The sequence below is a fragment of the Lagopus leucura genome, unplaced genomic scaffold, assembly GCF_019238085.1.
Source record: "Lagopus leucura isolate 7727_CA_CO unplaced genomic scaffold, USGS_WTPT01 Super-Scaffold_100002, whole genome shotgun sequence".
Taxonomy (NCBI): domain Eukaryota; kingdom Metazoa; phylum Chordata; class Aves; order Galliformes; family Phasianidae; genus Lagopus; species Lagopus leucura.
The window spans coordinates 42,413,072-42,440,816 of NW_024962263.1; the positions used below are offsets into that span (position 1 = coordinate 42,413,072).

The following is a 27,745-nucleotide window of genomic DNA, read 5'->3' on the forward strand; positions in this document are numbered from 1 at the left end:
ATAGAGGTTTTATTTCTTGCATTATCTCTAGATATGCTGAGATCATACCAAGATCACTTCTTTTAACAATGATTTTGCATAGGCAGGCATATGTCTGGACAGCAAGATCTTGTCACTTGCTGTTAAAAGCTCAACCACTGGAACAGTGCTGACATCCCACAGTACTTTTCCCAGCTGCATACCCCATTGCACCCCAGAAGAAATCCAAAGTCACCAAAGAACAATCAGAGGATGTGATTAACTGATTAATTCCTATTAAATATACTTTGCAAAATAAACAAACAAACAAAAAAATTAGTGACAAATTTTAATCTCATATTTTTTTTTCTTTTTTTTTTTTTGAGCTAAATTAACATAAATTCTCTATCAATTCAGAATTACCTTAAATGTTAGGAGAACAAATTAAATGCCACTTAAATTGCTCATCTCTAGGAGGGCTGTGTTATATTCTCCCCCCTTCCTAATATAAATTTGAAAGAGGTGGGTTTGGATCACGCAAGTTCCCTAAGTCTTTCCTACAAATGCAGGATCAAGTGGGAGATGACCAATAAGAGTTTAAAAAAAAATTAAAAATTCCTGCTCATAAGCCCTATTCTTCATGTTACAGATGTCTGTCATAAACTTACCCGGGGCTGTTCCTTTGCCTGCATGGGTTACTGGAGCCTTCAATCTCTTACAAACACTTTAATCGAAGTGCAAGGAAAAGTTCCATGCCCAGACTAGAAACAGCATTATTGCTGTTGCCAATTACCAGTGGTGATGGTATTGCATTTTATATCATTTGTGTTCAATTTTCCCAATAGAAGAAAAGTTTTGCATGAATTTACTGTGAATTTTGGGGTAGAATATACTTGCCACAATACAGCATAGCATCAAATCATTCCTGTTGGACCTCTATCAGAATTTCCAGCCTGTTAGCTGTTAATGGAAAGCTCATTGAGTCTTCAGTGGCATGGAGCTATGATGGGAGAGGTTCAGGCCAGATACTGGGAAAATGTTCTTCACCAGAGGGTGTTTGGGCAATGGAACAGGCTCCTGCAGGGCAAAGGTCATGGCCCCAAGCTGTCGGAGTTAAAGAAGAGTCTGGACAAAACTCTAAGACATGGGGTTTGAGTTTTTCATGGTCTTGTGTGGAGCCACACAAGTTGAACTGGATGATTGTTATGGGTCCCTTCCAACTTCAGATATTCTATGATAACATCTTCCAGAGCCAATACTTCAATCCATTCTTGTAGGACAACAGCAGAAACCAATCAACAGAAAAACAACTCCAGGTATTTTTCAAGATAGAACTTTACTAGAGGAGACAGGCAGAGGAGAGCTCTTGTACTGGGAGCAGAGAAGGAATTCATGCAGAATTTCCCACTTTCTTCCATTCCCCTTCTTTTCCATCCAGACCAGCCCAGAGTTCCAGCTTCCCTCCAAAGGCACCACTCTGGCACTTAGGTCTGGGTAGCTCTGGGGTCAGCACAGCCCATGCCATGAGGTCCCCTCCTGCCCAGATCAGACCCATCCCATCTGCTTGTGCCTTGTCCACTTCTCCATGTCAGCTCTGTGCAGCCTTCTGCAGCAGCTGTTTCCCAGCTTCCAGCAGCTTGTCTCTAATTCATGTGGAAGCCTTCGTCATCTCAGAGCCAAATTATCACAACGCAGATTTCAAGTTACAACTTGAAATAGCTTTCAGGGGGTAGAAAGGGCAAACTATTTCACTGCTAAAGCAGAACTCTGGGCTACCAACAGAAGGACAACAGCAGGGCACTGGGACCTGCCTGGACCAGTAATGCTGTTCTAGAATCACACTCCCACATGTCACACTGCAGAAGTGGCTTTCAGTGCTGAGAGGAAGCTGTGGGCAGGGTGTGCTGTGAGGGGCCTTTTGCTTTGAATTTAGTCCTCCCTTTGGTCTGTCACAGCTGAGATTTATTAACCTCTGGACATGCTTTTCTGACAGAGGGAGGAAAGCACTTGAAGGGTTCTGGGGAAAAATAAGTTATCTAAACTAGTTTTTAGTGGTGAATGAATGTTTATTAGAGATAGACAGGCGGTTTACTGAACTGTGTTTTCCTCTGATGACAAGCAATAATTATTTTCAGAGAGCTGTTTCAGAGTACTTGGGTGGTGCTTCTGAGCTAATGAGACAGAAGCGCAACAGATAACAAGTGTGTGTGCAAAGAAGCCCAACAAAAAAACATGCAGCTGAAGAACAGAAAGGGCCTTTGTTGTTCAGTACAGCTGTTAAGAAAACCTAACTCTACCATTAGATGTAGGTTTTAGGTAGGATTATCGCCTCATTAGATCAATGTACCTTACTTGCCATGCTATTTAGATTTCCCTGCTGCACTTTGAGCAAATATTGTACCAAATATTCTTCAAAGGTCAGGCACTGGCACAGGCTGCCCAGGGAGGTGGTAGAGTCATTGTCCTTGGAAATGTTCAAGAAACATGTAGATGGTGTAGATAGGGTATTGAGGGTTGTAGACTAGTGGGTGTGGTGGTGGTGAGCTGATGGTTGTTGTACTGGATGATCTTAGTCCTTAGTTGTTTTCTCTGACCTTAATTATTCTATCCTATGGTGGTTTGCAGTGAAGAGAAAGAATCAGTGGAAGTAGGGTGGGAGCAAAGATGGGCTGCTAGGATGTGCACATTATTGAAGCATTGCTTTGGCTGAGGAACATTGCAGAACTGCAGCTGGCTCTGTGTGCCCTGCTGCCCTCAGGGTCAGGAGGTGACTTTATGTTCCCAAGGGGCCTTGAGGGAACCTGCCCTAGCACAATAGCTTGGCATTAACACAGCAACAGCAACCCAGACAAAGCCTGAAAAAACATATTTGGTGTTCACTGGGCATTTGCTTTGGTGCAGAACAGCAGAGAGATTACATTCAGACTTTGTGTATTTGGTCTTTCTTCAGCCTGAATTATCCCAAAACTCTGTTTTTGCCAAAGGCCATATTTTTTTTTTTTTTATCAGTAGGCTGTTATCCACAGATGGCTAAATTAACACACTCACTTTGGGCTGCCTACTCCTAAATATTAGTATTTTCCATTCCTTCACAACTGAAGCACCAACTGCTTAAGGCAAATCTAACTCACAAAAGTTATAAAGAGAGAAAACAAGATTTTAAGAGATTTCCTGTAACCACATATCTGATCATTATCTGGGTATTTACAAGTAACTTATTTCTTACACTGTATGACAAACTTCTTTCTGTTTTATTTTGGAGTTAATTTTTGTTAGTAAAACAGGTGACAGTGAGGTGTTCAGAAATTTTCCTTCCTAACTTTACTGAAATTTCTGTCTTTTAATGAAGTTGGAGCAGTAACAATTGTTTTAAAATACAAAAGTCTCTTGGCCCTTTTAATTTGCACTATTTATGTTATTGTACTGTTTGTATTACTATTTATGTTGGGCATATATGATGTAGCAGGGCTCAGGGTGTCAGCTAATACATATGGTCTTTGGGGACTGCATAAATATGTTTGGAAGTGATGTAGTTCCACAGATTACTTGTGGTGTATAATTTTCTGTTACAATTTGTATGCAGAGGCTTAGTTGAACTTTAACAAATGAAGTTGCTGCTACAGTCCAGAGCTGGATCAGAGTATTACAGAATCATTAAGGTTGCAAAAGACCACTAAAATCCTCTAGCTCAACCGTCAGCTCATCCCAACCATGCCACAAATGATGTCCTTCAGTGCCACATCCACACAGACCTCCAGGGACAGTGACTCCATCACCTCCCTGGGCAGCCTGTGCCGCTGCATTGCTGCTCTTTCTGAGAAGAGATTTTTCCTGATATCCAACCTCAGCCTCCCCTGGGACAACTTGAGGCCATTCCCTCTTGTCCTATAGCTATTACCTTGGAGAAGAGACTGACCCCCACCACACTGCAACCTCCCTTTATATGGAGCAATAAGGTCTCCCCCGAGCCTCCTCCAGACTGAACGAACCCATCTCCCTCAGCCACTCCCCATAAGACTTTTTTGCCCCCTCACAGCTTTTTTGCCCTTCTCTGGATGGACTCCAGGACCTCCATGTCTTTCTTGCAGAATATTCTGATGAGGATAAACACACATTGAAAAGAACTAGAACTTACTTATTACATGCATGAAAGGAAGTACACTTCAGTGTGTTGGAATTCGACAAAATGGTTAAACCGATTACGAAGCTGCAAACTGGTGGGATTTTATGCTGCACAGATGCTACTCTTTCTCTTCCCTTTGTACTTGGATCCCAACTGGTATACTTGCAATCCCTCACAGAGGGTTTCTTAACCTGACCTCAACAATTTTAGAAAAAATGACAGTTGGCTCTTGAAATTTGTTGACTTTTCTCTCTGCAGATGTTTTGCTTTCCTCCTTCTTGCCTGTCCTGAAATTTAAGACATTCCTGGTGCATGCAGAGGACAGATACAATGGAAGGGACAGATGTGGAGTGTTATTTATTTGTAGGCTTGAAGGCCTTTGATACCGTTTTATGGCATGGTTTTATCTCCTTGACCTGGGGATTTTTCCTGTTTGTATGTTTTGACTATAAACATTGTCATGCATTCTCTAGTATAACTTATAACTCTTGAGTTACACAATAAGAAATAGCTTTATTTTATGATAAACATATACGTTACTACTATTTTCCTGAGTTTATTTACACATATCAATAAAGCCCAAGCTGCAGCTTGAGCTCCATAAGCAGCTCCCCACCATGGGAGGAACACACTTGTAGTCTAACTCTGCTCACACAGCTTACAGGCTATTTTACAATTTAGTTTAAAAAGCAGAACAATCCAGTATTTTCTTTAATAATAATAATAATAATAACAACAACAACCAGCATGTATTCTCAGTGATGTTTTCCATTTGAGGGACAGTGTCTTTTGGCTAGAAACAAGCTGCCCAGAGAAACTGTGGTGCCCCATCCCCGCAGGGGCTCAAGGCCAGGTTGTATGGGGCCCTGGGCAGCTGAGCTGCTGAGGGGCAGCCCTGTGCATGGCATGGGGTGGGACTGGATGGGCTTTGAGATCCCTTCCAATCCATGCCAATCTGTGATTCTAAAGTTCCTCCAAATCAACTAACTCATTTTGGGCACGCAATTCTCTTCCTAAAAAGTGCTGTTTCTTGCTGCGGCATATATGGGATAGTCCTTGTGGGTTGCTGCACGGACGAGCTGTGTGACAGCCCTTAAAACAAGGAAGCAAAGTGTGCATGGAATTTAAATGAAATACCTGGGAACAGCTCTGTCTTGAATTTCTTCAACCTGTTTCTGTATAAGTTCCGGAAGCAGCTGATCATTAAAGCCGCAAAGCCTTTCTGCAGGACAAAAGCAGGCAGTCCTTTGGAGAGATAAACCTTTAGTTGACAAACATGGCTGCACTACTATGTGTGCGCGGAGTGGAACACATCGGCACGGTATGAGGTCTCAGCTCTGGGGGACGCGCTTGCAAGGAAAGCCTCAATTTTTCAAGCCCTTGGCGATGTCAGTCACATAGGAACGCTGCGCAATGCCTTGGCTTAGCAGTGCCTCCCGCGCGCTGCACTGTCGCTTTTCCCTCATTGCTCCGCACCCTCCCCATCTCCCTCCCCACCACGCTCCCGCAGAGCACCAGCTCATTCATTGCGACTCTCCAGAACTTTTTCGGGCGCTCAGCGATCACAGCTGGGAGAGCTGCGGGGAGGGGGCACCTCGGTGGGGCTCCGTGGGTGTGCATGGGTGCGGGAGCGGGGCGGAGCGGCCGGGGGGAGCCTATAAGACGAGCGCGCTCGGCGGGGCGGGCAGCGGAGAGTCTCTCCCGGCTGCAGCAGCGATGGTGACGGGCAGCGGCGGGTGGCGGCTGCTGCTGGTTCTGCTGGCGGCGGTTGCACTGCTCGGGGCGCCGGGACGTGGCCAGCCCCGAGGTGAGGGCGCGGACTTGAGGGATGGGGGGTGCGTCAGAGTTCGTTCGCACCGCATCCCGGGGCTGGGAGAGGTTTCTGGGGTGCTCGCAGCGTGCGCCTGTCCTTCCTCTTGGCCATCCCCTCATCCGCTCTTCCTCCTTTGCTCTTTCCTCTCTTTCCCGGTGCCCTTTCTTCTCCCGCGGCTGCGGTGGGGCCGCCCTCTCCCTTTGTGGGGACCGTGAATAGGCGCGGAGCCGGGGCAGGCTGGGGGCACGACCGGTATCCTCTCTCTGGGGCCGCCCCGTAGCAGCAGAGCCCCCGGGGGCCGCAGCATTGCGTGCCCGGGGTAAGGCAGAGCCGAGGGATGCCGCGCTCTTCGCTAATGCGAACCAGATCGAGGGATGAGAAGGGATCCAGACCGCGGGAGGGGATGTAATGGAGACAAGTTGCAGAAGTTTTCTTTCTTCGCACGTGGTTCTGCCCGGTGCGCTGCCCTCCGTGCGAGCAGCTCGGCTGCACGCATCCTCTTTGTTCGTGGAGTGGTGAGCGGGGTTTGTGCTGCGGGACTGAGGCTGGGCAGCAGCTCCGGGTGCGGGCTGAGAGGTGCGGCACTGATCCGCACCGAGTGCCCTCCTCTACTTGAGGTCCGGCTGCTGATCTGCCACCGATCCGCTCCAGGCATTGGCCCCTGGTCACGATTGGTTTCGGCATAACAAAAGCCAAGTTGGGAGGCACGTGCTGTGCAGATGCGTGGCTCGATATTGTTTAAGGTAGAGTGGCTTTCAAGATGGATGTAGTGCGGGAGATTAGCATCTGGCTCTTTGCGCGCCGCCGTAAAAGCATGTGTGGCTGTTAAAATGTGCGTCATCCTCAAAGTTAGGATGGAAAAATCGAACCCAAACTAATTGCTATGCCCATAAACTTCAGCTTGTAGATAAGGAAACCATGCCTTGGTTGTGAGAACTTAGTCTTGGAAACAAACAAAAAGATAAAGTGGCAAAAAACCCTTACATTTCACAATTGTTTTTTCTCACACAGTACCATCTTCTCTACATCAAATAACCTTAGTTCTTGGCTCACATGGTTCATGATATGCTAGCATGCAGCTAACATTAGTATTGTTATTTAGAATTCTCCTAAAAGCTGATCAGGGAGCCCACAGTTATTCTTTTTCCTCTAACATAAACTTGCAATGATCCTACTGCTGTAATCTGCTGCAGCTTTTGTAAAGAGTTTAGTGCTGCTATTCCAGCTTTTGTGTAGTAGCTCACATGGTTGGTCATCTTGATAAAATACATATTTTAATATCACTGATTGAAGATAGCAGTATGTTTGATTGCACTTAGCTACCCCTCCTGGGGCTATTTGAATTAATTACCTGATATTTTTCTAGATGAAAGATCAGGTCAGGAGACCATTCCTTCTATTAGATTAAGTTGATAGATTTTTTTTCTTTTTCTCAGCATGAGGGCACAGATCCACAGAGGAAGCAGTGGGCATCAAACCCCCTGGTGGAAAACTGCCTTTCCAAAACCAGAATCTCAGATAACTGAACCTAAAACAATGCAAGGAATGTGATGCAGATTAGAATAGCCATGTCTCTTGTGCAGAAAGTAAACAACTAGTGCTCAAACTTGCAAGCATCACAATGATGTAAAAACCTCTGTTGTGGGAATTGAAAGATTTCTTGGACATTGGGCCAATGCAGAATTTAGGGGGAAACGCACCTTGGTATGTTTGTGGAGAGTATCATGGTAGAGCTCTTTCAGCATTTCCTGTTTTTCTGTCAGTGCTTTTGTCCTGTCAGCAGATAAGGAAAATGGAGCATACATAGTTTGGGGTCTTACAGAGAGTGCTGAAGTCCAGGCTAAGAAAGAACAACACAGAATAGTAAAGTTACTGCAGCACACATCTTTACAGGTTAATGATTGGTTCTTTCAGCCTAAAGATTAATATCTACATGCCTATAAAATTTAGTTGGTATTTTAATTGCAGGTATGTTCTTGAGGTATCCCCATTCTGTTGAAAAGTCAGGTCTGATTTTCAATTGAGTTTTTGTATCCAGTAATGGGTGTTGTTCTTGGTGAAGCATGTATCACTGATGTCCAAATCCAGACAAGAGAGCTGGTTTGCTGCCTCAGAAGCAAGCAACCATTTCAGAGGCTTATGTAGCAGCTTTGCTTCACTGGAATGCGTTCTTCCTTATACTGAGGATAGCAGTGATACACGTCTGGGAAGTAGAAAGGGAATCCAGTTAATGTCTGCACAATATTGCTTGTATTCCATATATTTAGTTCTGCCACTGTCAGGTGATTTTGTAGTAATTAAAAAAAGAAATCATGGTTATTACCATTTGGGTTTAAAGCCTACCTTGCTTCAAGAATCTGGCTCAGTAAGTATGTTTAGGCTATGACTAATGCACAAATAACAACTTTATGGTCAGCAACCACATTTTTTCCTGAAAGATAAAGTGATAAAGTTTACTTATAAATCAGATTGTTAGAGCACAGGAAGTGGGAGATTTGGGTTAATCTCCTTAGCTTGAGTTAGTCTGAACCTACATCTGCAGTTTCTGAATAGAGTGCCTTATTGCCAGATTGCTGTGACAGGTAATGGGGGGAGAGGCACGTCTGAAATCTCTCTAAAGCTCTGAGATCCAGCTACTGTGTAGTCAAGATTGCAAGTTCAAAGGATGGAAAAGGAGAACGGGTAAGAGAAAAAGCTGATGCTGGAATTGGATAGCTACGACTTTGTCTTCATGCCTAGATAGTAAATGGTACGGTCTTCATTGCCTCACTACATCCTTCTATGTTTCGTGGATTTGTATAATTTCTTCAGACACTTTCAAAAAAGAGAGCCAACTTCCGGAACATATTTGGTTGGCAATAAATCACTGAAGAAAGCTGTCTTTTCCTAGAATCAGTTTCTGCCTGATTGTGATTGATGCATTTTCTGAAATGGGAAAGCTTCTATACCCTCCAAAGATTTTCATTTCTTAAATGATGCTGCATTTCTTAAATGATGCAGTGGAAGCTATGCTTCCACTGATATTAATATTTGTTGCTGAAGAGAGAACACCAAAATAAACCTTAAGACCCTTGCAACTTGTGGAAAGCCTGGAGCCAGAGCTGTTTGTAGTTTACAGTAAAAGGCAGGAGACTGATGAGCTGAAAGTGTGAAAGGAGTCTGAGACAATCACTTAATGTTATGGTATGTGAAGAAATTCCCAATTTTTTTGGCAAAATTGAGAAAAATAGTGAATTCTGAGTTTACATTTTCTCCCTGATATGGAAAATGTATACACCTCTTGTGTCTTCACGTGGGTTAAGTAGCAGGGCCACAAGATACTTGTTCCCACTCAACTTATTAGGCTATGTGATTACCCTCCTTTTCCCAGAAACAAAGGAACAAGGTGGGGCAACCTTGGTAGAAAATGAGTCCCTCCAAAAGGCATCTCATGATAGCCATCTGCCCACAGGACAAGGATAACGACCATCACTAAGAGCTACTGGAGAGGCTCTCAAGCTTGGCTGCGTAAAGGGCTGTGGGATCTTGCATGGGAAGTAGGAGAACAGTTAGGGATTATGAGGAAAGATCCCATAGATGAATGGCCAAAGACAAGGAAAGAGGAAGGGCAAAGGCTGGAAAAGGAGGGGGGTGGAGGGTGGGAGAAATCAAGGTGATATGAGAAAACAAGTGTAGTGTAAAAAAGAGGCATAAGAGGACAGAAGAGGTCAGTTGGCTGTAAACTTGTCAGTATGCTTGTCTTTCCATGCTGTGTGCCTCATCAGTATAGTCTGTCTTGTTTTCTTACTAAACTGCTTTCCTGGGTGATGGGATCTGTATGCTTTGAATGTGAAGGTCTTAATTGTTGGATAGAGGACCATGGGACACAGGCTAGTGTGTCCTGTGTGCTTGGCTGGAGAGACTGGAGTGTGTACATGTTGTGTGGGTCTGTATGTCAGTGTGGGATGAGAGATTTGGGAGCCAAGTTTTAAAGCAGCCATATTTTTGGGATGGATACTGTAGAGATCACAAGGTCTGTGATTGGCTGCTGGAGGGCCAGGAGATCCAGCACAACTAATGGGAAGTCTAGGGGGTGCACATGTTGCCTAAGACACTAACTACATGAGAGTGCATCTGTGCACAAGATGAGAAGAACTGGGCCTGCTACCGTGTAGGCTGGGAGTCTAGGCCAGTTGCTGAAGGGGTCCCTACTAGGGGTGTGTGTGTGTGTGTGTGTGTGCGTAACTGGAGCTGTGGACCTGAGGGGCTCCTATGCCCAAGTGCCAGTGAAGTGGGAGACCTGAGATCCAGGGGCCAGTTACTAGACAGATTGAGTGTCTAGTTACTGAAGAAATCACACTGCATTTATGTATGTATATGAATTTTTATTTTCCACTTGCAGTTTTCATTCTGATCAGCTGGAGCAGTTAACAGGATTAATCTGTTAGTGTTGCTTGTATTTGTCTGTCTTTGTTGATCTGAGTGACTGGCAATCTGCATATGCATATGTGCTGTGTTTGTATCTACATATGTACATGTATGCCTGTTGGGAATATATAGTCAATTTTACTACTGATTGGACTTGGGAGAGTGGAACTGCAGCAACCTCTCTTCTACTATGTGGCAGGATTCAGCACACTCCAACATAACTGTGTAGTAGGAGCCGTCTGGAACTACGGCTTCTGCATTTTCTTTGGTAGATGTGAGCTGTTGAGGCTCTAGTGTAGTGCACTTAGTTCTTTACGGTGTTCCACTCAACATTAAATTTTAGATTATCCATCTAGAAAGTCACCTTACACAGAAGCCACATTGCACGCATCCAGGTACGTTGCCTTTGTAGGTACCATTGTGCTAAAGTAAAACAGTTCACTAAATTCCTAAGAGAGGATACAAATGTATTTTGAAAACTAAAAAGAAATGGGGCTTGATAATAATAAAAGAATTTGTGATGTAAAGATTAATGCAAAAGATAACAAATCCCAACTAGGTGAAATTTTAATGATTGAAATCTACCTTTATAATGGGACAACAAAGGAATGAAGCAGAGGAAATTTTATTCTTTTTTCTTAGACATCTTAGACATTTTGTGGAGAGAATGTTGAGCTTGGTGTTGGTTGGAGGATCCTAAACTTCGATTTTTTTCTCTTGCTACTTCTGATAGAATGTTAGCATCAAAAACTACAGAGTGTTTCTTCTTTCCTGAGAATGCAAAGTTATGTGACAGAAAAATCCCATGAAAGCATGCTAAATAGACTGAAGATTAAGATTAAAAACATTTGACTGTCATAAATATTTCTCCCTGTTCCTTGAGGGCTTAGAAAATGCATCTCTGGAAATTCACAACTATCAGTATGTTGATCAGTTGTTGGTATTTACAGCACTCTCACACAAGGCTCTTCTGATGGAGTTTGCCTTCTATGCCTTTAATTTTTTTCTAAAGGGGTTAGATACCTGCTGTCCTCGAGGCAACTCTTTCTGACCATACAGAGAATTAACGTGTTGAAGTTTTACAAGATGAGATTGGTTAGGTCAGCTTGTGGGAATCATAATTTCTTAGTTGGCATGAATCTCAGGTACACATCAATCAAACCTCCCATTATTTATATGTATTTGAGTGATATCTCAGAGCCTGATCCCAGCACCCAGAGGCACTTTACGGTGGGTATAGCACTCGGCATTGAGTTGTAATGTGACTGATAATTTGGTGAAGCTGTAAGTCAGGATAAAAAAAGCTTAGATGTATCTGCTCATTTTTTTAGTTGCTGGAGTATCTCTGTGAAAATTGGGGTTGCTTTAACACAAGTTCATAGGGTAACTGAATGGGTGGTGCGAGGCGATGAGTCTTTTCTGCTGCTGGGCCAGATCTTGGCTTTCTGTGAGCAGCTCAACCTCATGGGTTATGGAAAGGACTGACTATTGTGGGGTAATGGCCACAGCTGATTTATCCTGTCTTTTCTGTGCTTTCCCTACCAGTCATCTTCATGAAGATGCTGCAGTTGCTTTGTGTAGGCAAAGTAAATTTGAGCTTTCAGCCAAACTGATAAAAACTTGTTAGCTTTTGATGCTTTTTTTTTTTTAAAACTATCAATTAATGCAGCAATGAATCCATCAGAGTTATTCCCTGCTCAGTTCCTTTTATGAAATCTCAGGTTTGAAAGTTGTTCTGCAAGCATAAGGTAATTCCTTTCCCTGGGCTCATTTATTGTGCAGTGAGATTGAGTCCCGCTCTGCATTCCCGCATCAGAATAAAGGTTAAAAAGCTGTTTAAGAACGGATCTTCCTAAAGTGGAAACTTAATTTTCCCCTCTACTCTTCTCGTATCTGTTTTTACTCTTCTCGTTCTGTTTTTCTCCAAAATGACCTTGAAGACGTCTATGTCCTATGCCTCCTTTATCGTATTTGTTTGTATAAGCTTTTATTTACTTGAATGGCTGCAAAGGTGTTGTAGAACCCATACAAGTTATTTGAAAGAACTTCTCTCGCCTTGATATAATTGTTGGACGTTGTAGATCTGATTAAGTATTGCTAAACCATGTTGCTTCTGTGCTGCTCCTCCACTGCTTCCTCCCCAGGCAATCATTGCACAGGGTGCAGGAGAGGTACAATCAGTCCTTGCTGGTCTCTCTGTTATACTGGATCCAACCAGGAGTATCTAGACAAAAAGCACTTCAGTGAATTGATGAACTTCCAGCTCCAGAATAATGCTTATGCCTGGAAAGCCAATCAATCAAATTACACCATCCTTGTTTGAAAGTTGCTTTACTGAAGGGAGAAAATCTGTTCCTGAAGTCACTTCACTACTAATAAGATGGCTAAAAAGCCCACTAGTTTTTTTTTTTTGTGGTTTTTTTTTTTTTTTTGTCCAATGTTCCCTTACAAGCTTTTCTCATTCAAATGCATGAATGACTAATGCCTGCTTTGTTATCCTCTGTGCCTCACCATTCATATATTTTACTTGGCTTTCTAGTGTTCCCCTTTGTTCATATCTTGCATTTTGTAAGAAGGGAGGCAAAAAAGGGTTGTAACTGCCTGCTAATGCCTCTGATGATTAGGTTGTTTCTACTTTATTGGCTGAGAGTGGCTAGATAGCAGAAATTTGCATTGAAGGCACTTTGATTGGTCAGGGTCTGTGGAAACCCTGGTTAAACTTGGGGTTGTGAAATACATGCTGTTGAAATTTCTAGGATTCCATCCATCTGCTTCAGCCTGTTGAGTTGCTGAAGTGCATGCTAAGTGACTTCTACCAGAAAATGCCCTTTAAAATATGCCAGAGTTCAACTTTTTGATGGGAATAGGAGGGATCAATTTAACTCCACTGACTTCGGGAGAATTAGCTGTGAATTTGCATTTATCTGCAGACAATTGTTCATTTATTCCTTCAGTATTTGCTAACTAATGTAATAGTTCAGTAAGACACAAATATGCTCTTTTTAAATTGCACAAGTTGCTCAATTTGCATTTATGGGATAACACATCTTATTTACAGTATAAAAAGAATCTTTACAAGTGGAAAGCAAATCTACCATGCATCTAGAACTCCATGACTTGTGAATAAACTTGGGCATTTTCTAAGGCTTATTTTTGGATATTAATCACTAATTTTGCTAAAAGTTGATAGAATGTCAGAGAGTATATAGATTTTTTTGGTCATGCGGAACTGAGCTGTTAATAAGCATATAAAAGGAAAAATGAAAGTTAAGGCTGACAAGTATCAAGTCCTATGACAATTTATCTTCCTTTAAGCAGGTTTACAGTGTGTCTGCAATATCCACCAGAAGTTTATCACTGCTGAAGTTATGCAGAAAATACAAACAGCAGATTGAAATGGATGAACTCTCTTCTTAGAAGTGATCACGTTAGGGACTGCTTTATTTTTCTTGTATTTCATGATAATGATTGGGACACATCTAATGGAAGAAATGTCTGCAACTTCAAGCTAAATTACATGACAACTACTTTTCTATAGTGTGTCAATAGTGTTATAGAATCATTAAGGTTGGAAAGACCACTAAGATCATCCATTTTAACCATCAGCCCACTGCTCCCATGCTCACTGACCGTATTCCTCAGTGCCACGTCTCTACTTTTTTTTTTTTTTCTAAGACCTCCAGCAATAGTGAATCTACCATCTCCCTGGGCAGCCTGTTCCAATGCCTCACCACTCTTTCTGAGAAGATTCTTCCTAATATCCAACTTGAACCTCCCCTGGTGCAACTTGATTCCATTACCTCTCATCCTATTGCTGTTACCTGCCAGAGGAGACTCACCACCTCACCACAGTCTCCTTTCAGGCAGTTGTAGAGAGCTGTTGAAAGACCTTATTAGGTCACCTCTGAGTCTCCTCCAGACTGAATGCTCCCATTTCTTCATCTGCTTTCCTAAAGACTTGTGTTCCAGACCCCTCACCAGTTTTGCTGCCCTTCTCTAGACAAGCTCCAGGGTCTCAATGTCTTTCTTATAGTGAGGGACCAAAGCTGAACACAGAATTCAAGATGCAGCCTCACCAGTGCCAAATAGAGGGGGATGATCACCTTCCTTGCTCCTGCTGACAGCAGTATTTCTTATACAAGCCAGAATGCCGTTGGCCTTTTTAGCCACCTGGGCTCACTGCTGGCTCACGGTCAGCTGGATGTCAGCTAACATTCCCCCAGATCCTTTTCCTCTGTTCAGTTTCCAGCCGTTCTGCCCCAAGCAGTAGGTGCAAACAATGACTGATGGGGAATAAGTGAATTTGGCATGTCTTAGCATAGATCACAGGTTGCCACAGTGATGCTCCAGTGATATGTGTATACTCACTCAAAATCTTTTTATTGCAGCTTCTTGTTGAAAGGGTCTGTTATTGCTGTGCTACCACATCCACAGTTAAGAGTGGACGTTAAGAAATATAGGTTTTGTTCTGTCTGGCAGGCTGAAACTCCTGATGTAGTAATAGGAAAAGGGAATAGAAAGGGGCTACTCAGTGCTGTAGTGGCAGGGAAAAGGTTGAGATGTTTGCCCCAAAGTGGAAAAATCCTTTTATTTACAATGTAGTAACAACCAATGCTACATGCCCTGTCTTTAAAACTTGAACAGCTTTTAAATTTCCTCTGTTCTTGAGAACAGTGAGAAATGGGTACTTCACACTGCACCTCTGCCTAAATAATTGCTTCATTTCTCACAGTAAATCAACAAAAATATTTGGGGTGTTTCAGAATGGAATGCAAAATGTGTGAGAGTCTCACAGTAGGGCTGCTGAATTGTAAATTCAAGGGTTCAATTCTCAAGGCTGGTCTTCAGGCTGCTGGGATTTTCTTTTTTTTTTTTTTTTTTTTTTAAAAAAAAAAAAAAAAGTCTTGTTTCAGCCCAAACAGTGTTGACAGTGCACCAATGCTTACTTGCTGCTGAAGGATGAGAGCACAACTGGTCTGGGCCAGGCTGCTGGATGGGAAGATCTACCACCATGATAGTGCAAGACAGAGTCAGGACAGGTGCCTGAATTAGGCTAGGGGTGGAGAATGTTTCTGCAATGCCATGGGACAACCCGCAGAAGGGTATAAAAGTTGTGGGCAGCTGGATGGGTACTGGTTGCTGCTTGGGGGTTGCTGTGCATCAGTTGGTGAGTGAAGAATAATGGTATTGTGACTGTATATATTGTTGTTATTGTCTTTTTTTGTTTCCATTTTCATCTTCTGTCTTTAGTAAATAGTTTTTATCTCAACCTATGAGTTCTATTTTGTCTGGTTCTCTTCTTCATCCCACCTAAGGGGCAGTGAACAAATGGCTGTGTGGTGCTGAGCTGCTGCTGGGTTCCACCACAGCAGCCCTTTGTGCTGAGGCATCCATCATTCTTGTTTTCAAGCCAAAGGCAAAATACTTCCAGGACACTTGATTAAAATTCCATGTGGATGGCTGGGTTATTGAGCATTAATGGTAATACATAAAGAATACTATTTTTTGTAGTTATATTGTTTTTTTGTAATTTTATGTCCTTGAAATCATGCTTTCAAGAACTTACCGTGTGTGACACAGATGCCTTTGATTTTCACAAAGATATTTGCTTTAGAATAGAGAGGGTTTGGAAGTGCAAGAATTTAAAACACTGAAAATGTGCCATAGCTGACTTTTTAATTTTTGAACTATGGGAAACACAAGAGGTGTCCCATGCATTTGTTAACCTCTGTGTAAAGACTAGAAAATTAAAATAAACAAATGAAGGTAATTCACAGTTTTACTTTATTTTTCGGAGTAAAATGCCTAGGCAAAAATTTTAGTAGATTACATTTTTTCTTTTTTCAAAAAACAGAATACCACCTCTTTAGTATATTAAGCAGTTATGACTGGGGGAAGAAAATAAAGAAACAAACAAAAAAAATTACAATGGATATTTCCCAGTTAATCATTTAAATTGGAGAGGACCATTCCATCATCTCTGCTGACAGGAGTTTCAAGTCTTGCATGTCTTAGGTGCTGCACCAGTTGCAAATCATCCCCTCATCCCCATTCCACCAAGCTGAGGGAAAGGCCTCCCTTCCACCTAGGATGACTTGACGATAGAGGGCTATATGGCTTTGTACCTGCTTGGAAGAAAATATTTTACTTCTGGGAAAAGCACATGGCTTTGTATAACTGGGAAGCTGGTAATGCTGAGGTGCCAAAATTCTTCAACTTGAAATAGCTTTTCAAGTAATTGAAAATGTCCATGTTTAATAAAAGTTTCACTTCATCTAATACAGTTGTTCACTGTAATATTAAGAGATATTAAGAGCATATATTTTAGGAAAACAAAGAAAAGCCTTATGTACATACATTTAATTTTTATTTATGATGGATGCTGACAAACTTCAATTAACTAAGTGAAAAATATGTTTCACGGTCACCCTGTAGTGCTACTGCTTGCTGATAAGGCTTGGTCTGTGATCACAAGAAGATGCCAGCAGACTTGAGGGATCTCTCTTAATGTCATATGAGAAAATCATAGAGTGGCTTAGGTTGAAAAGGACCTTAAAGATCACCTAGTTCCAATTCCTCTGCTAAGAAAGCCCAACTCCCTCAACCTTCATAGGAGAGGTTCTCCAACCATTCAGTTGTCTTTGTCACCCTTCTCTGGACCCATTCCAAAAGCTCCACATCCTTTCTGCACTGTGGACCCCAGGCTTGGATGCAGCACTCCAGATGGGGCCTTACAAGGGCAGAGTACAAGGGGACAATCCCTTCCCTGTCTGCTGGCTACTCCTCTTTTGCTGCAGCCCAGAGTACTTTTGGCCTTCTGGGCTGCTTTCAGTGAATTCTTCTCTCAGTCTGTACTGTTATCTTGATCCAAGTGCAACACCTTGCATTTGTCTGTGTTAAATCTCATTAGATTCTTGTGTGCCTACTGTTTGAACATGTCCAAGTCCCTCTGAATGGTTCACTTCCCTTCTGTTGTGTCAACTGCACCTCTCAGCTTAGTGTCAGTAGAGTGTACTGTCAGATGGGGATACGCTCAATCCCTATGAGGGTAATAGAAAATAGCGTAGAAAAGATGCAGTCACACTTTAAGTTATGATAATGGGTCACAGTACAGAAATGATTAGGTCAACTACACATCCAATTTTTTTTTGCAGTCTCAGGCCCCTTAGAATTTGCAAGTAACAACTACAAATTTAAAATCATGAGAGAGCTAACAGGTACTTGGTTCATAAATTCCACTTTATTATACTGACTGTGAAGCCTAATGCTGCGGATTTAGGCATGCAAATTTAATTAGGGTCAAACCCAGATATGATTTTCACTTTATAAGACTGTCGCCTCAGGTTGAAAATGAGTTCCAGGAAAGAAGCACTGGATGAGTTGTTATTAAGATAGTCATAGTAAAAGTTGAAAATAAGGTTGGTTTAAATCAAACATTAATCAAACAGCAATGTTTTGTCTCTTTAAAATTAGGATGTACTAAATGTTGAATAACAGATTTCTCCAATCACACTGCCAGTGCTACTGTCATATTCATCTAAGCTAATGTCTCCAAGGCTGTACGTCAGCAAAACTGGCAAGACACTAATGTAACTAACAGTATTTATCTCAAGTTAAGGTGAAAATTTTCCCAAGATTAAAGTGACTTTGAGAAAATACTTACTGTGATATGTATGGGAACTGCTGAATCATGGCCTGAACCTCTGATTAATCACCTGAGGTGAGAAATGAGTCAGCCACAGGACCACAGGTGAAGGCAATTCAGCTGTACTGCAGGAAGAGGTGGAGCCTGGCTCCACCTCTCCAAGACCCATTTAAGAGCTGACTGCCAGTGGGGAAGGATCTGTTTTGGAGATCCACTCCACTGGAGTTTTGTAAGTAAGTCTAAGATACAGGTAAGCTTTCTATCTATTCTCTTTTTTATCGTTATAATCTGCTTTGCCAAACTCTCTTGTTTGTTTCGTAATTATAACATCTTAATATTCGTTGATTATACATGATACTTTAAAAAAAAAAAAAACCACAACAAAACAACAGAAAAAACCTTCTGAAAATGATATGCTCCTAAACCAGTGAATACAATTTATGCTCCTCGACATGTGGAACAAGATTTTGGTGAGCAAGAACTAATTTCATGCTCTAGCAGGTTTGTTGTTCCTTGGCAGCCTGCCTATTTGTCAACTCTTGGCTCTTTCACTTTCATGTAAATACTGTGGCAACTTCTGGGCATATTCTTGATAGGCTAACATAATGCAAAAATTTCTATACTTTAAAGACATAGCTGGACAGAAAGAATATTCAGTGTTATACTGGTTTCCAATACCAATTGTTAATTAGCCCACCATCTAGCCCAGGGCAGACTGCAGGAGTTAAATTCCTTTGCTTCTAGTGCAATAAGGCTCTTGTTAATAATGCTGGATGCACATAAGCCACAGCAGAAAATGTTTGGCAGAGAAGCTCTTTCCTGTCTGGACAGAGGAAAGGACAGAACTTGATCTTTGGCACTTTGTTCTCTGAAAATTTCAATTCAATTAAGATGTTTCTGGTTACATTTATCTCTTCTAGTGCTTGTTTAGTTGAATTGTGATTTGGAAAAGGTTTATAGAATCAGAGGTACAAAATAATCATCAGAATCTTCCTTAAGTCAAAAGTTTATGGGCATTCAGCAAAAAGTCGTGAAGCGAGCAGTTTTACAGATAATCTGATCTCAATGTGTGGGCCTCAGTGGAGTATACTTTTCTTTCATGACTGATTAGGCAGCAGTACAACAGAAAAGGATCTTTATTTACCTTAGCATTGCAAACTCAACTGTAAGCTTGGCAAAGAAAACAAATCTTATTCTGGGATGCGTTAACAAAACTGTCCAGAATCTAAGAAATTTTTCTACTCCAGTTGGTGCTGATGTGGTGTGAGGAGTAACTGTTGGAGAGATCCAAACTGCCAAGAATTCAGAATGAGAGGTTCAGAAAATGGACTGTAGAAAGACTATATTATTGTTTCTTTAGTTTGGAAAAGAGAAAAGTGTGTATGGTAGCAGCCTCTCGGTAATCAAAAGCTGTAATCAAGATGGTGACAGGTCATGAATGGAGCAATGATTAATAAAAGTTGGTAATTTTTCAAGTGATAAAGCACTTATGGAAGAATATCTCTAACTGGGAGCTCTTGAGAATGTACTAGGCGAATCTACTATGTTTTTCTATTCAAAATGGATTGGGTTAAATAAAGTAAATTGCCTGGATATTTGGAAAAAAAAAAAGCCTTATAAAGAATGGTGAGGCATTGGAACAGGCTGCCCAGGGTGGTGGTGGAATTACCATCCCTGGAGGTGTTCAAGAACCATGGAAATGTGGCACTGAGGGATGTGGTTAGTGGGCATGAGGGGGATGGGCTGACAGTTGGACTAGATAATTTTAGAGGTCTTTTCCAAGCTAAAGATCCTGTGGTTTTTACAAAATTCAGTCTCCCCGACTCGTTTTGCTGTAATTGAAGCATTAGTGAGCTTTGCTCAAGAATATGAAGAAACAGAGAGCAAATTCTAGGAGAAGACAGTAGCCTTTCATGGTACTGAGGATTTATTCTTAATGTGAAAGAGTCTAATAATAATGCAAATTCATATTTGTAGATGTGCTGGTAATAATGATGTACACCTTAATTGGATTGTGTAAATTTGGTATTGTACTTGCTGAATTTTTTTCTCTGTATAACTATGAAAAAAAAACCCCAAGAATAATTTTTCTAAGCTGTTAGATCTGTGAAGTCTGTTGTGTAAGTTCATATGGATTGTTGCTGCAGCTAATGCATATTTTTAACACAGCACTTCCAGAACACGGATTATAAGGTAAGTTGGGTATTACACCACACAGATTTCTTGCTGACTATGGGAATGGATTTGGTGTCTTAATTCCAGTGGTTAATTTATGTCCATTTATTTTAGGGAAATCATTGCACATTTTCATTGTGATTATAGAATAGGATTCAGATGTAGATATATAAAAATGAGCTAGGGATATTTGCTGATGAAGTAAAGTGAGGGTAAATCTATTGAGCACATGAAGAATCTGAACCCAAGCATGATAGTTCCAGGGTGTTTATTTAGTAAACTTGCCTAGTCCAGAGTTTGAATAAGGCAGAAGAACTAAAACAAGACTGTGCTACTGAAAACTGGCAGAGAATGTGACTTCAACTTATGTGGTATAATACTATCATAGATTTTATATGCTCTAATATTCAGTGACGTTTTATCCCTGGTCTTTGTGTTTTCCTGGAGTGCAGCAAGCTATTGTGAACAACTACTACTGTGTCCTCTGCAAATATTTTCAGTAAATGATGAATCTATTGCTAGTGAACAAACTTCAACATTGTCTGCTTGTCATGAATTGAGGATTGCCTTACATTTTTTAAAATATTAATTTGCAAATGAGACTAGTCTCCTTTCTGCTTCCAAGATGTGACACAATAAAAAGTTTAATGTTACTGCACGTCATCAGCTCTTTATGTTTTTAAAGTCACATTTACTTTATTCACTTGAGTTACTGCTTTATTACCCTAAGCATACACACAAAAAAGGGCAAAAATCAAGCTGTTGCTTTGCTGAATGTCTCAGCAAAACTGGTCACTGAAGCCTGGTTGGAATTCTTTGGTGCAGACACTGCTGAACAATGCAGAAAATATTGTAACCTTCTGGATTCTGTTCTTGGCTTACTTCAGATAACCTTTTACAAATATTTCCTATCAGTTTGGTATTCTGATTTCTTAGAAAAAAAAATTACCTCCCTAATTTATTCAGTTTTCTGGGGTTATCAGACTAGTTAATCTGATATCACATAGATATCAGACTAGTTATTCAGAATTCAATAGGAAGCTGTTTTATATGCGGCCTTCCTGTGAGAAACTTCACCAACCCTTGCTATGTTTATCAAGATATGAAAAGTAACATTATCTTTATTATGCTTACTGAATGCTGGCATAGTGAAGGCTTTGTAAAGCAGAACCCCCATTTGTATCTTTGTTTGTACAACTGTATTTGTAAAAGAAATGAATTTAATGAAATCAGTTATGACTGTGCTAGGAAGGTTGTTATTCTATGAATCTCTCAGTTTCTCCACATGCCATCTGTAAAAATGGAGGAGATGCAGTTTCACCTTGCCTATTGTGAAAATCCATTCAAGGCAAATATATTCAAAAACACAGACAACCCATGGATTTTGGCAAAAGGCACAAAGCCACTCACTCTCTTTACTCCTTCAACAGAACTGATTTCCTGAGCTAAAAAATCATTAGTGAGTACTGGAGTTGAGGTTTCATTCGTATCTCGCTGTGCAGCAGACTGACAGTGGGTGTAAACTCCACTGGGATTTGCTAGAAACTCAGAACTCTGTAAACATGCCCCAAATCCTTGAAATTCCTTTCAGAGAAAAACTCAGGGCTGCTCAGTAGCCTACACCTGGAATGAGATCAATATGGTGAAGAAAACTTATAAAACTATGCAAAATTAAGAGTGCAGGAAAGATGGATGATGGCACTCATCTGTGCAACAAGATACTTCTGTAGACATAGATTTCAAGTAGAATAATTCCCGAAGAAATGCAGGCCATATAACCAGCCATAACCTTCAGAACGGAGAGGTGGATAGGTGCCCTGCTTGCATACCCCTTTTACTTATGCAGTGATGTATTTTACATCCACCCCAACAAGCTGCATGTTCCAAGGATTAGAACTGACAGGCATGTAGAACCACATAAATAAATGTTGACTACTTACACCTACCTTAAAGGTCTTTGCCTGTCTTTCTTTTCCCTGGCACACTGCATGCTTGAGTTTCTTCAAACATTCTATATTTTCTTGGGGCTTCCAGTTTCTTGCAAGGTGAGGGATAGTAATTTCCAAACAGAGTACAGTTCGATGGTAAAAAGCTGATAAAGCAAGTGCCTATTTGCAAAATTCACTACAAAGTATTTTAACAGTTGAAATATATTCAGTCAAACTAGATTAGTGACATGAGAAGCTGTATCTGAATGCTACAGATTGCTGCCATCCCGATAGATGTTTCTCAAGGCCCTTTCAAAGCCTCTTAGCTAAGACTGTTTAATGTGATAACGGAATTTGATAGCTCACAAGAGAAACGGTGACAATTTTTTACCTAGCACTTCCCATCCTTTCTAGTGGGAATAAGTATGATGAAATCCAATTCAGTCAATCATTTGTGCCATACTTCAGATTGCAAACTGTAGAAGTTACATCAGTGTCTTTAGGAGTGCAAACAGGATTTGCCGAAAGTTTGGTTTAATGATTTATGGTATCTTCTATCAGAGTTTATTTGTAAGTGGCTTATTTAAGTGACGGCTTATGTCGTGGTTTGTCTTTATCATGTCTACTGCTCTTTAAGAGAGGTGAAAACGTATTTTAAAATGATTACTCTTTTTTCTTTCTCTTTTTTCTTTTTTCCTTTTCTTTTTTCTTTTTTTCTTTTTCTTTTTTCTCTTTTTTTTGTGGCAGAGGAGCAGAGGAGTCTTGATGTCACCATTATCAGTAATTTTCTAAAACTTAAGAGCATGCTGGATGCCTCAAGAAGAGCAATGTACTGTAAAGATGCAAGTCGTTTCTTTTAGATTTTCCTCTCTTTTTCATTTAGTTCATTGCAGACACTTGCCTTTTCTTTATAAATCAGCTTGTAGGCTACTCTCAGTTTCTACTGAAGTAAATGGAAAACCTCTGAAAACTGCTGTTAAATTTGATTGCATTAACAGTGAGTCAGAGGTTAATGTAATCAGCCAGCATCTGAAAAGATATGGCTTATTCTAGCATGAAGCTAATAACTTTTTTTTTTTTTGTTTCAATCCTGGGACAAAACCTCAGTGCAGTTCATTTGGATTGGAATGTCCTTCTTATCTCTGTGAGACCCACAAAACCCGACATGAGATCTTAATGGCATCATACCAGTGTTCATTTCATTATCAATCAGTAAATTTGATAAATGTCAGTGAGATCCTTGATGACAAGCAGACAAAAGGGCTCAGTCCAGTGTGAATGCTACAGTGTGTGAACCTGATCTGACTTTGGGATTATGGAATGGAACTTACCCAGGACAGTACTTGCCACCAGCACTATTTCTCCAGAGCTTTGCTACTCCTTTGGCACAAATCTGTTGACTAAAGATTATTGTAGGCAAATTATGTCACCGTAACAAATAACCCTGGAAACAAGCAGTAGTGCTACTGTGTAATGTGAGTGAAGGTAATGAATGACTTGCAAAGTTAATTGGTAGTTCTTGAAGGCTGGCTGATAGATGCCTATGTGAACAGTAACAAATACTGAATAGAGAAGATGTTAAATAGTTAGGGATTAAAGTAAAAGGGCATACCCTCTTCCAAAAGTGAGCTTTCTTATCTAGTAACAAAATGGAGGGCTGCATTTCTGTTTACTGACGGCTGTAAGTCTGGAGCAAGACTATACCAACACTGATTATAGAAGGGGATTGTGCAGAATGCATGTTAATGGAAGAAGAGCCTCACCAGTAGTATATCCTCTGTGTCTTCATCTGGATTAGGTTTAGGTATAATGAGAAAAAGGTGTATGCCCCAGTCTAGATTTAAATGAAGTAAGGATTAAAAGTAAATAAATAAAAGCTCTATCTCCCTCCTGCTAAGTTTTGAACACAATGCAATTGAAAACACACTATTACTCATTCTTATAGTGAAGTAGGTTAGAGTTTAACCATGCTTTTTAAAGCTGAAGTCAGTGTTTGAATAGCACTGAAAGTTCTCTCCAGGCTTTCCAGGGTAACGCAATTACTGGGCAAAGACACTTAAAATCAAGGTAATATTAAATTCTGCCTTGTTGACATAGACAGCTTAGAAAAAAAAAATCAGTATTAATATTGCAATCTTGCAATATACATTGAAGGTTAATGAAGGAAAATTTATGTAGTTGTACACACTCAAAAAAAATATCAGGCATAATAAGGCACATTTTTAATATATTTTTTACTCTGTATAACAGAAGAAAGATAACAAAAAACTTTCAGAAATGTGCTTTTGAGCCATCACTATTACAGCAGTAGCAGTTCTTCCAGCATCCTAAATAGGGTGTACCAGGATGCTAGCTTTGATTTCAGCCCATCGTGTTCTGTCTCAACACATGGGTCTGTTTTTTCCCAAATTGATTCTCGTTTTCTGAATTATTTCTCAGCAGAAATGGATTATCCGTGTTTTACTGATGGATGCAAACCTAACCATGCAGGAATAACTGCTTTTTAGCTCGTGAGAGGAGGCTGAAAAATGATACAAAGTTGCTGAGAAGCTGTGCTTGCTTAACTTCTTTCTTCTACCTGAAGTATTACTTAAATTATATGCATGGCCTTCAAGTAAAACTTCACTCCTTCTAGAAGATATGAAGTGCTCCAAAGCCAGTAACAGCAATCTTTCATTACTCCTGTGCAAAAGAGCAGCACCTCTTGAAAGTAAGGCAAAGTATGTAAAGATTAATAAGCAGCAAGTGAGATTTCCCTTAGAGTTTACGCAGGTTTCAGAAAAACCTGAAGCAAAGGTCTAAAATGCAGCCCTTAAAATGTAAGAGAGGAGAGCATGTTGATGAGGATAGTGGTGTTTCTGCCTCAAGGAGTTTCCACGCAGGCAGAAGGCCAGTTTACTGCCTGGCTTTAATCATTTCGTAATGTGGCAAGAAGGTTTAGTATCTGGAAGAGAGCTCTTTCAGATACTTCTCAGGAGCTCTGGGGGATCCCTGTGACTACTGGGCTGAGTCCACTGGGGCTTGGTACCCAAGGCCTATCCCACCCCCTGAGCCAGGAGCTGGGCAGCTGTGGGGAACGGGGAGCCCCCCTGGCAGCGCCTCAGCACCATGATGATTGATGTGCTGGTGTCAGATTGCTACGATAATCTCTTCACAAAATAGTCCGTTTCCATTGTATTTTTCTGCAATCTGTGCCTCTAGGCTAGAAGCTAATTTTGATACTCTGCATATCCAGAGATCTGCCTTGTAACCATTTCTGCATTTTTGCTTGCCTTAACACTGAAATTGATAATTGTCACTTGTTTCAAGGTCTGTTTCCTGCCATTTTGAACCTGGCCAGCAATGCCCACATCTCCACCAATGCCACCTGTGGGGAGAAGGGACCAGAGATGTTCTGCAAATTGGTTGAGCATGTCCCAGGACGGCCACTGCGCAATGCTCAGTGTCGAGTTTGTGACCGCCACAGTGCCAATCCCAAAGGCAAGTTTCGTGATTTTATTTTTTTGTTTCATTGGTTGTTCTATTTGACTCTTCTCCGTGAATACAAAGCACATTGAAGTCAAATATGCTTTGGTCTTAGTCCCTCTACTACATGAGTGAAGCTGTCTTTAAGCAAAGGACTGACAGAAATCACAAATACTTTAAATAACTTTTAAGTGCTTTATGGCAGAAAAACATTACAGTCTGTGTGAAATAAATGTGCTGGGTCAGAGAAAATAGTTTTGGGTGATTTTTCCAGATATGTTTACTACTTCTTGTTCTTTTCTTTCTTTTCTTTAAAACAGAACAGCACCCAATCTCCAGTGCAATTGATGGTACAAATAACTGGTGGCAAAGTCCCAGCATTCAGAATGGGAGGCAATACCACTGGGTCACCATCACTTTGGATCTAAGACAGGTGAGTAATGTTTACCCAAGGGTCACTTATTGAATGTAGGATATAAATCTCTGCAATTAATTCTACCTCTCTATTGTTTAGATAGTAGGATGTTTAATATTTAGTCATTTAATAGCACCTAGCTAAAGCTGGATAGTTAAACCTTAAACAAACTAATTTAAAAACAGGTGTGTTTTTCAATTGTTTTTCAGTTGTTTTTAAAGAACATCTTAGAGATTTTATTCATATCAGCCTGTAGAGGAAATGTCTGTGACTTATATACTGGAAGACACAGCCTATTATAATTCGTGGCAGAGAAACAGTTGCACATGTGTGAATTTACACCAGTATTCCCTTTGTCTTGATAACTTTCCTCTGTTTGTCTCAGCTAGCTTTCCCCTAGTAGTCCTCTATTTTTTTTTTTTTTTTTCCCCTCTGCTTTTGATATCATGAAATTTGCTTGAGGTAATGGATTATAAAAGACTTTTTTTTTTTTTTTTGAGAAGTAAGCAGCGTTTGACACTTAATGACAAAACTGGAAGTATTTGCTCTTCTAGCTCTTCCCATACAAAAGGCTGCTAGACAGAATAGATGATTTGCTAGTTTGTCTGTTAGGCATGGAACAATCGAGTCTCCTTCACTGCTCCTAGAAAAGACAAAGTCATTTTTTAAGAAAATGAATTTTTCTGGATTTTTTCTTTTTTTTTTTTTTTATTTCATGTTTCTTTGAACAGACTTAAGTTATCTGAAAATCACAGTTAAGAAATCCATGAATTTTTGCAGTTTAACAGGAATTCCAGTATAAATTGAGATCAGTATGTCCAAACTTGTGAAAAAACCATGCTAATAAAAAATGCACGCTTGAGGTATACAGTGATAACATTCTTTTGCAAGATCATTAGGTCCTAATGGTAATTTTTAAGTTTAAAAAAGAAGGTTTAACTTTGATGTTTAAAATGAAGTATGTTACGAAATGAAGCATAGGTTGAACAATTGTTCAGTTTCCTCTTTAATGAGAAAGCAGAAAGATTAGGAAAATAATTGCAGGATCTTTTGTCAGTGACAGAAGGTTTGGATAGGACTTCTTCATTTGAATAGTTGACTTTGTTGTTAGTTTTTAAAAAGACAAACATGAACGGAGAATGAAGAAAAGGGTGGTGACTTAATTTTTTTTCCTTCCAAGAATGTTTTTACTTTGGAAAGAGACCAGCTGAGCTGCTCTCTAAATCTTAGCCCTGTTGATGTTTCTCCAAACACATATTTTTCCTCTCCTGACCCACACTCAATTTCACTAATTTGATTTGAAATGTTTCCCCCAAGGGGCCTTTCTTCTATGTTTTCCTTTGAGAGCTTGGGAGAGAGAAGGCATGTAGGGCTATGCAACTCGAATGTAAATTGCTACTCTTCAAGAAAGGATTTGGTTAATAAAGACTGCTTGAAGTCAGTAAGTTATTGAAGCTGACTCGGTGTGCTTACTTTAAACAAGTCAGCACTAGTGAAAAGTTATAAAGGTATAAGAAGGACCTTAGTGATTTTAATAACTGCTTACTTAACACATACACAAGAAAATTGATAAAAAAATTACCCTACAAGGACCTTGAAAGATATTCTTAACATAGGTACATATTCATTTGATTTCAAACTTTGTGCATTAAATCTGTCAAGTAGTGTATGAAAGTAAAGATGGGATTTAACATTCCTTCATAGAATATATAATATATGGATATCATTTTAATGTGGAAAAATGACCAATTGCATTATTATTTATTACTGGCCCCTGTTCTGACCCGGTCGGCCCCTGTTCTGACCCGGTCGGCCC

At 40.5% G+C, this 27,745-nt stretch overlaps 1 protein-coding gene across 1 annotated transcript in view; it reads left to right on the forward strand.

Annotated features, from left to right (window-relative positions):
- Positions 1-24,689: 24,689 nt before the first annotated feature.
- LAMA1 (laminin subunit alpha 1) overlaps positions 24,690-27,745 on the forward strand; it is an 80,232-nt gene continuing 77,176 nt past the window's right edge. Inside the window, exons 1-3 of the mRNA XM_042868933.1 lie at positions 24,690-24,759; positions 25,359-25,529; positions 25,835-25,947. Coding sequence (XP_042724867.1) covers positions 24,690-24,759; positions 25,359-25,529; positions 25,835-25,947 — 354 coding nt within the window. The remainder of the gene's footprint in view (positions 24,760-25,358; positions 25,530-25,834; positions 25,948-27,745) is intronic.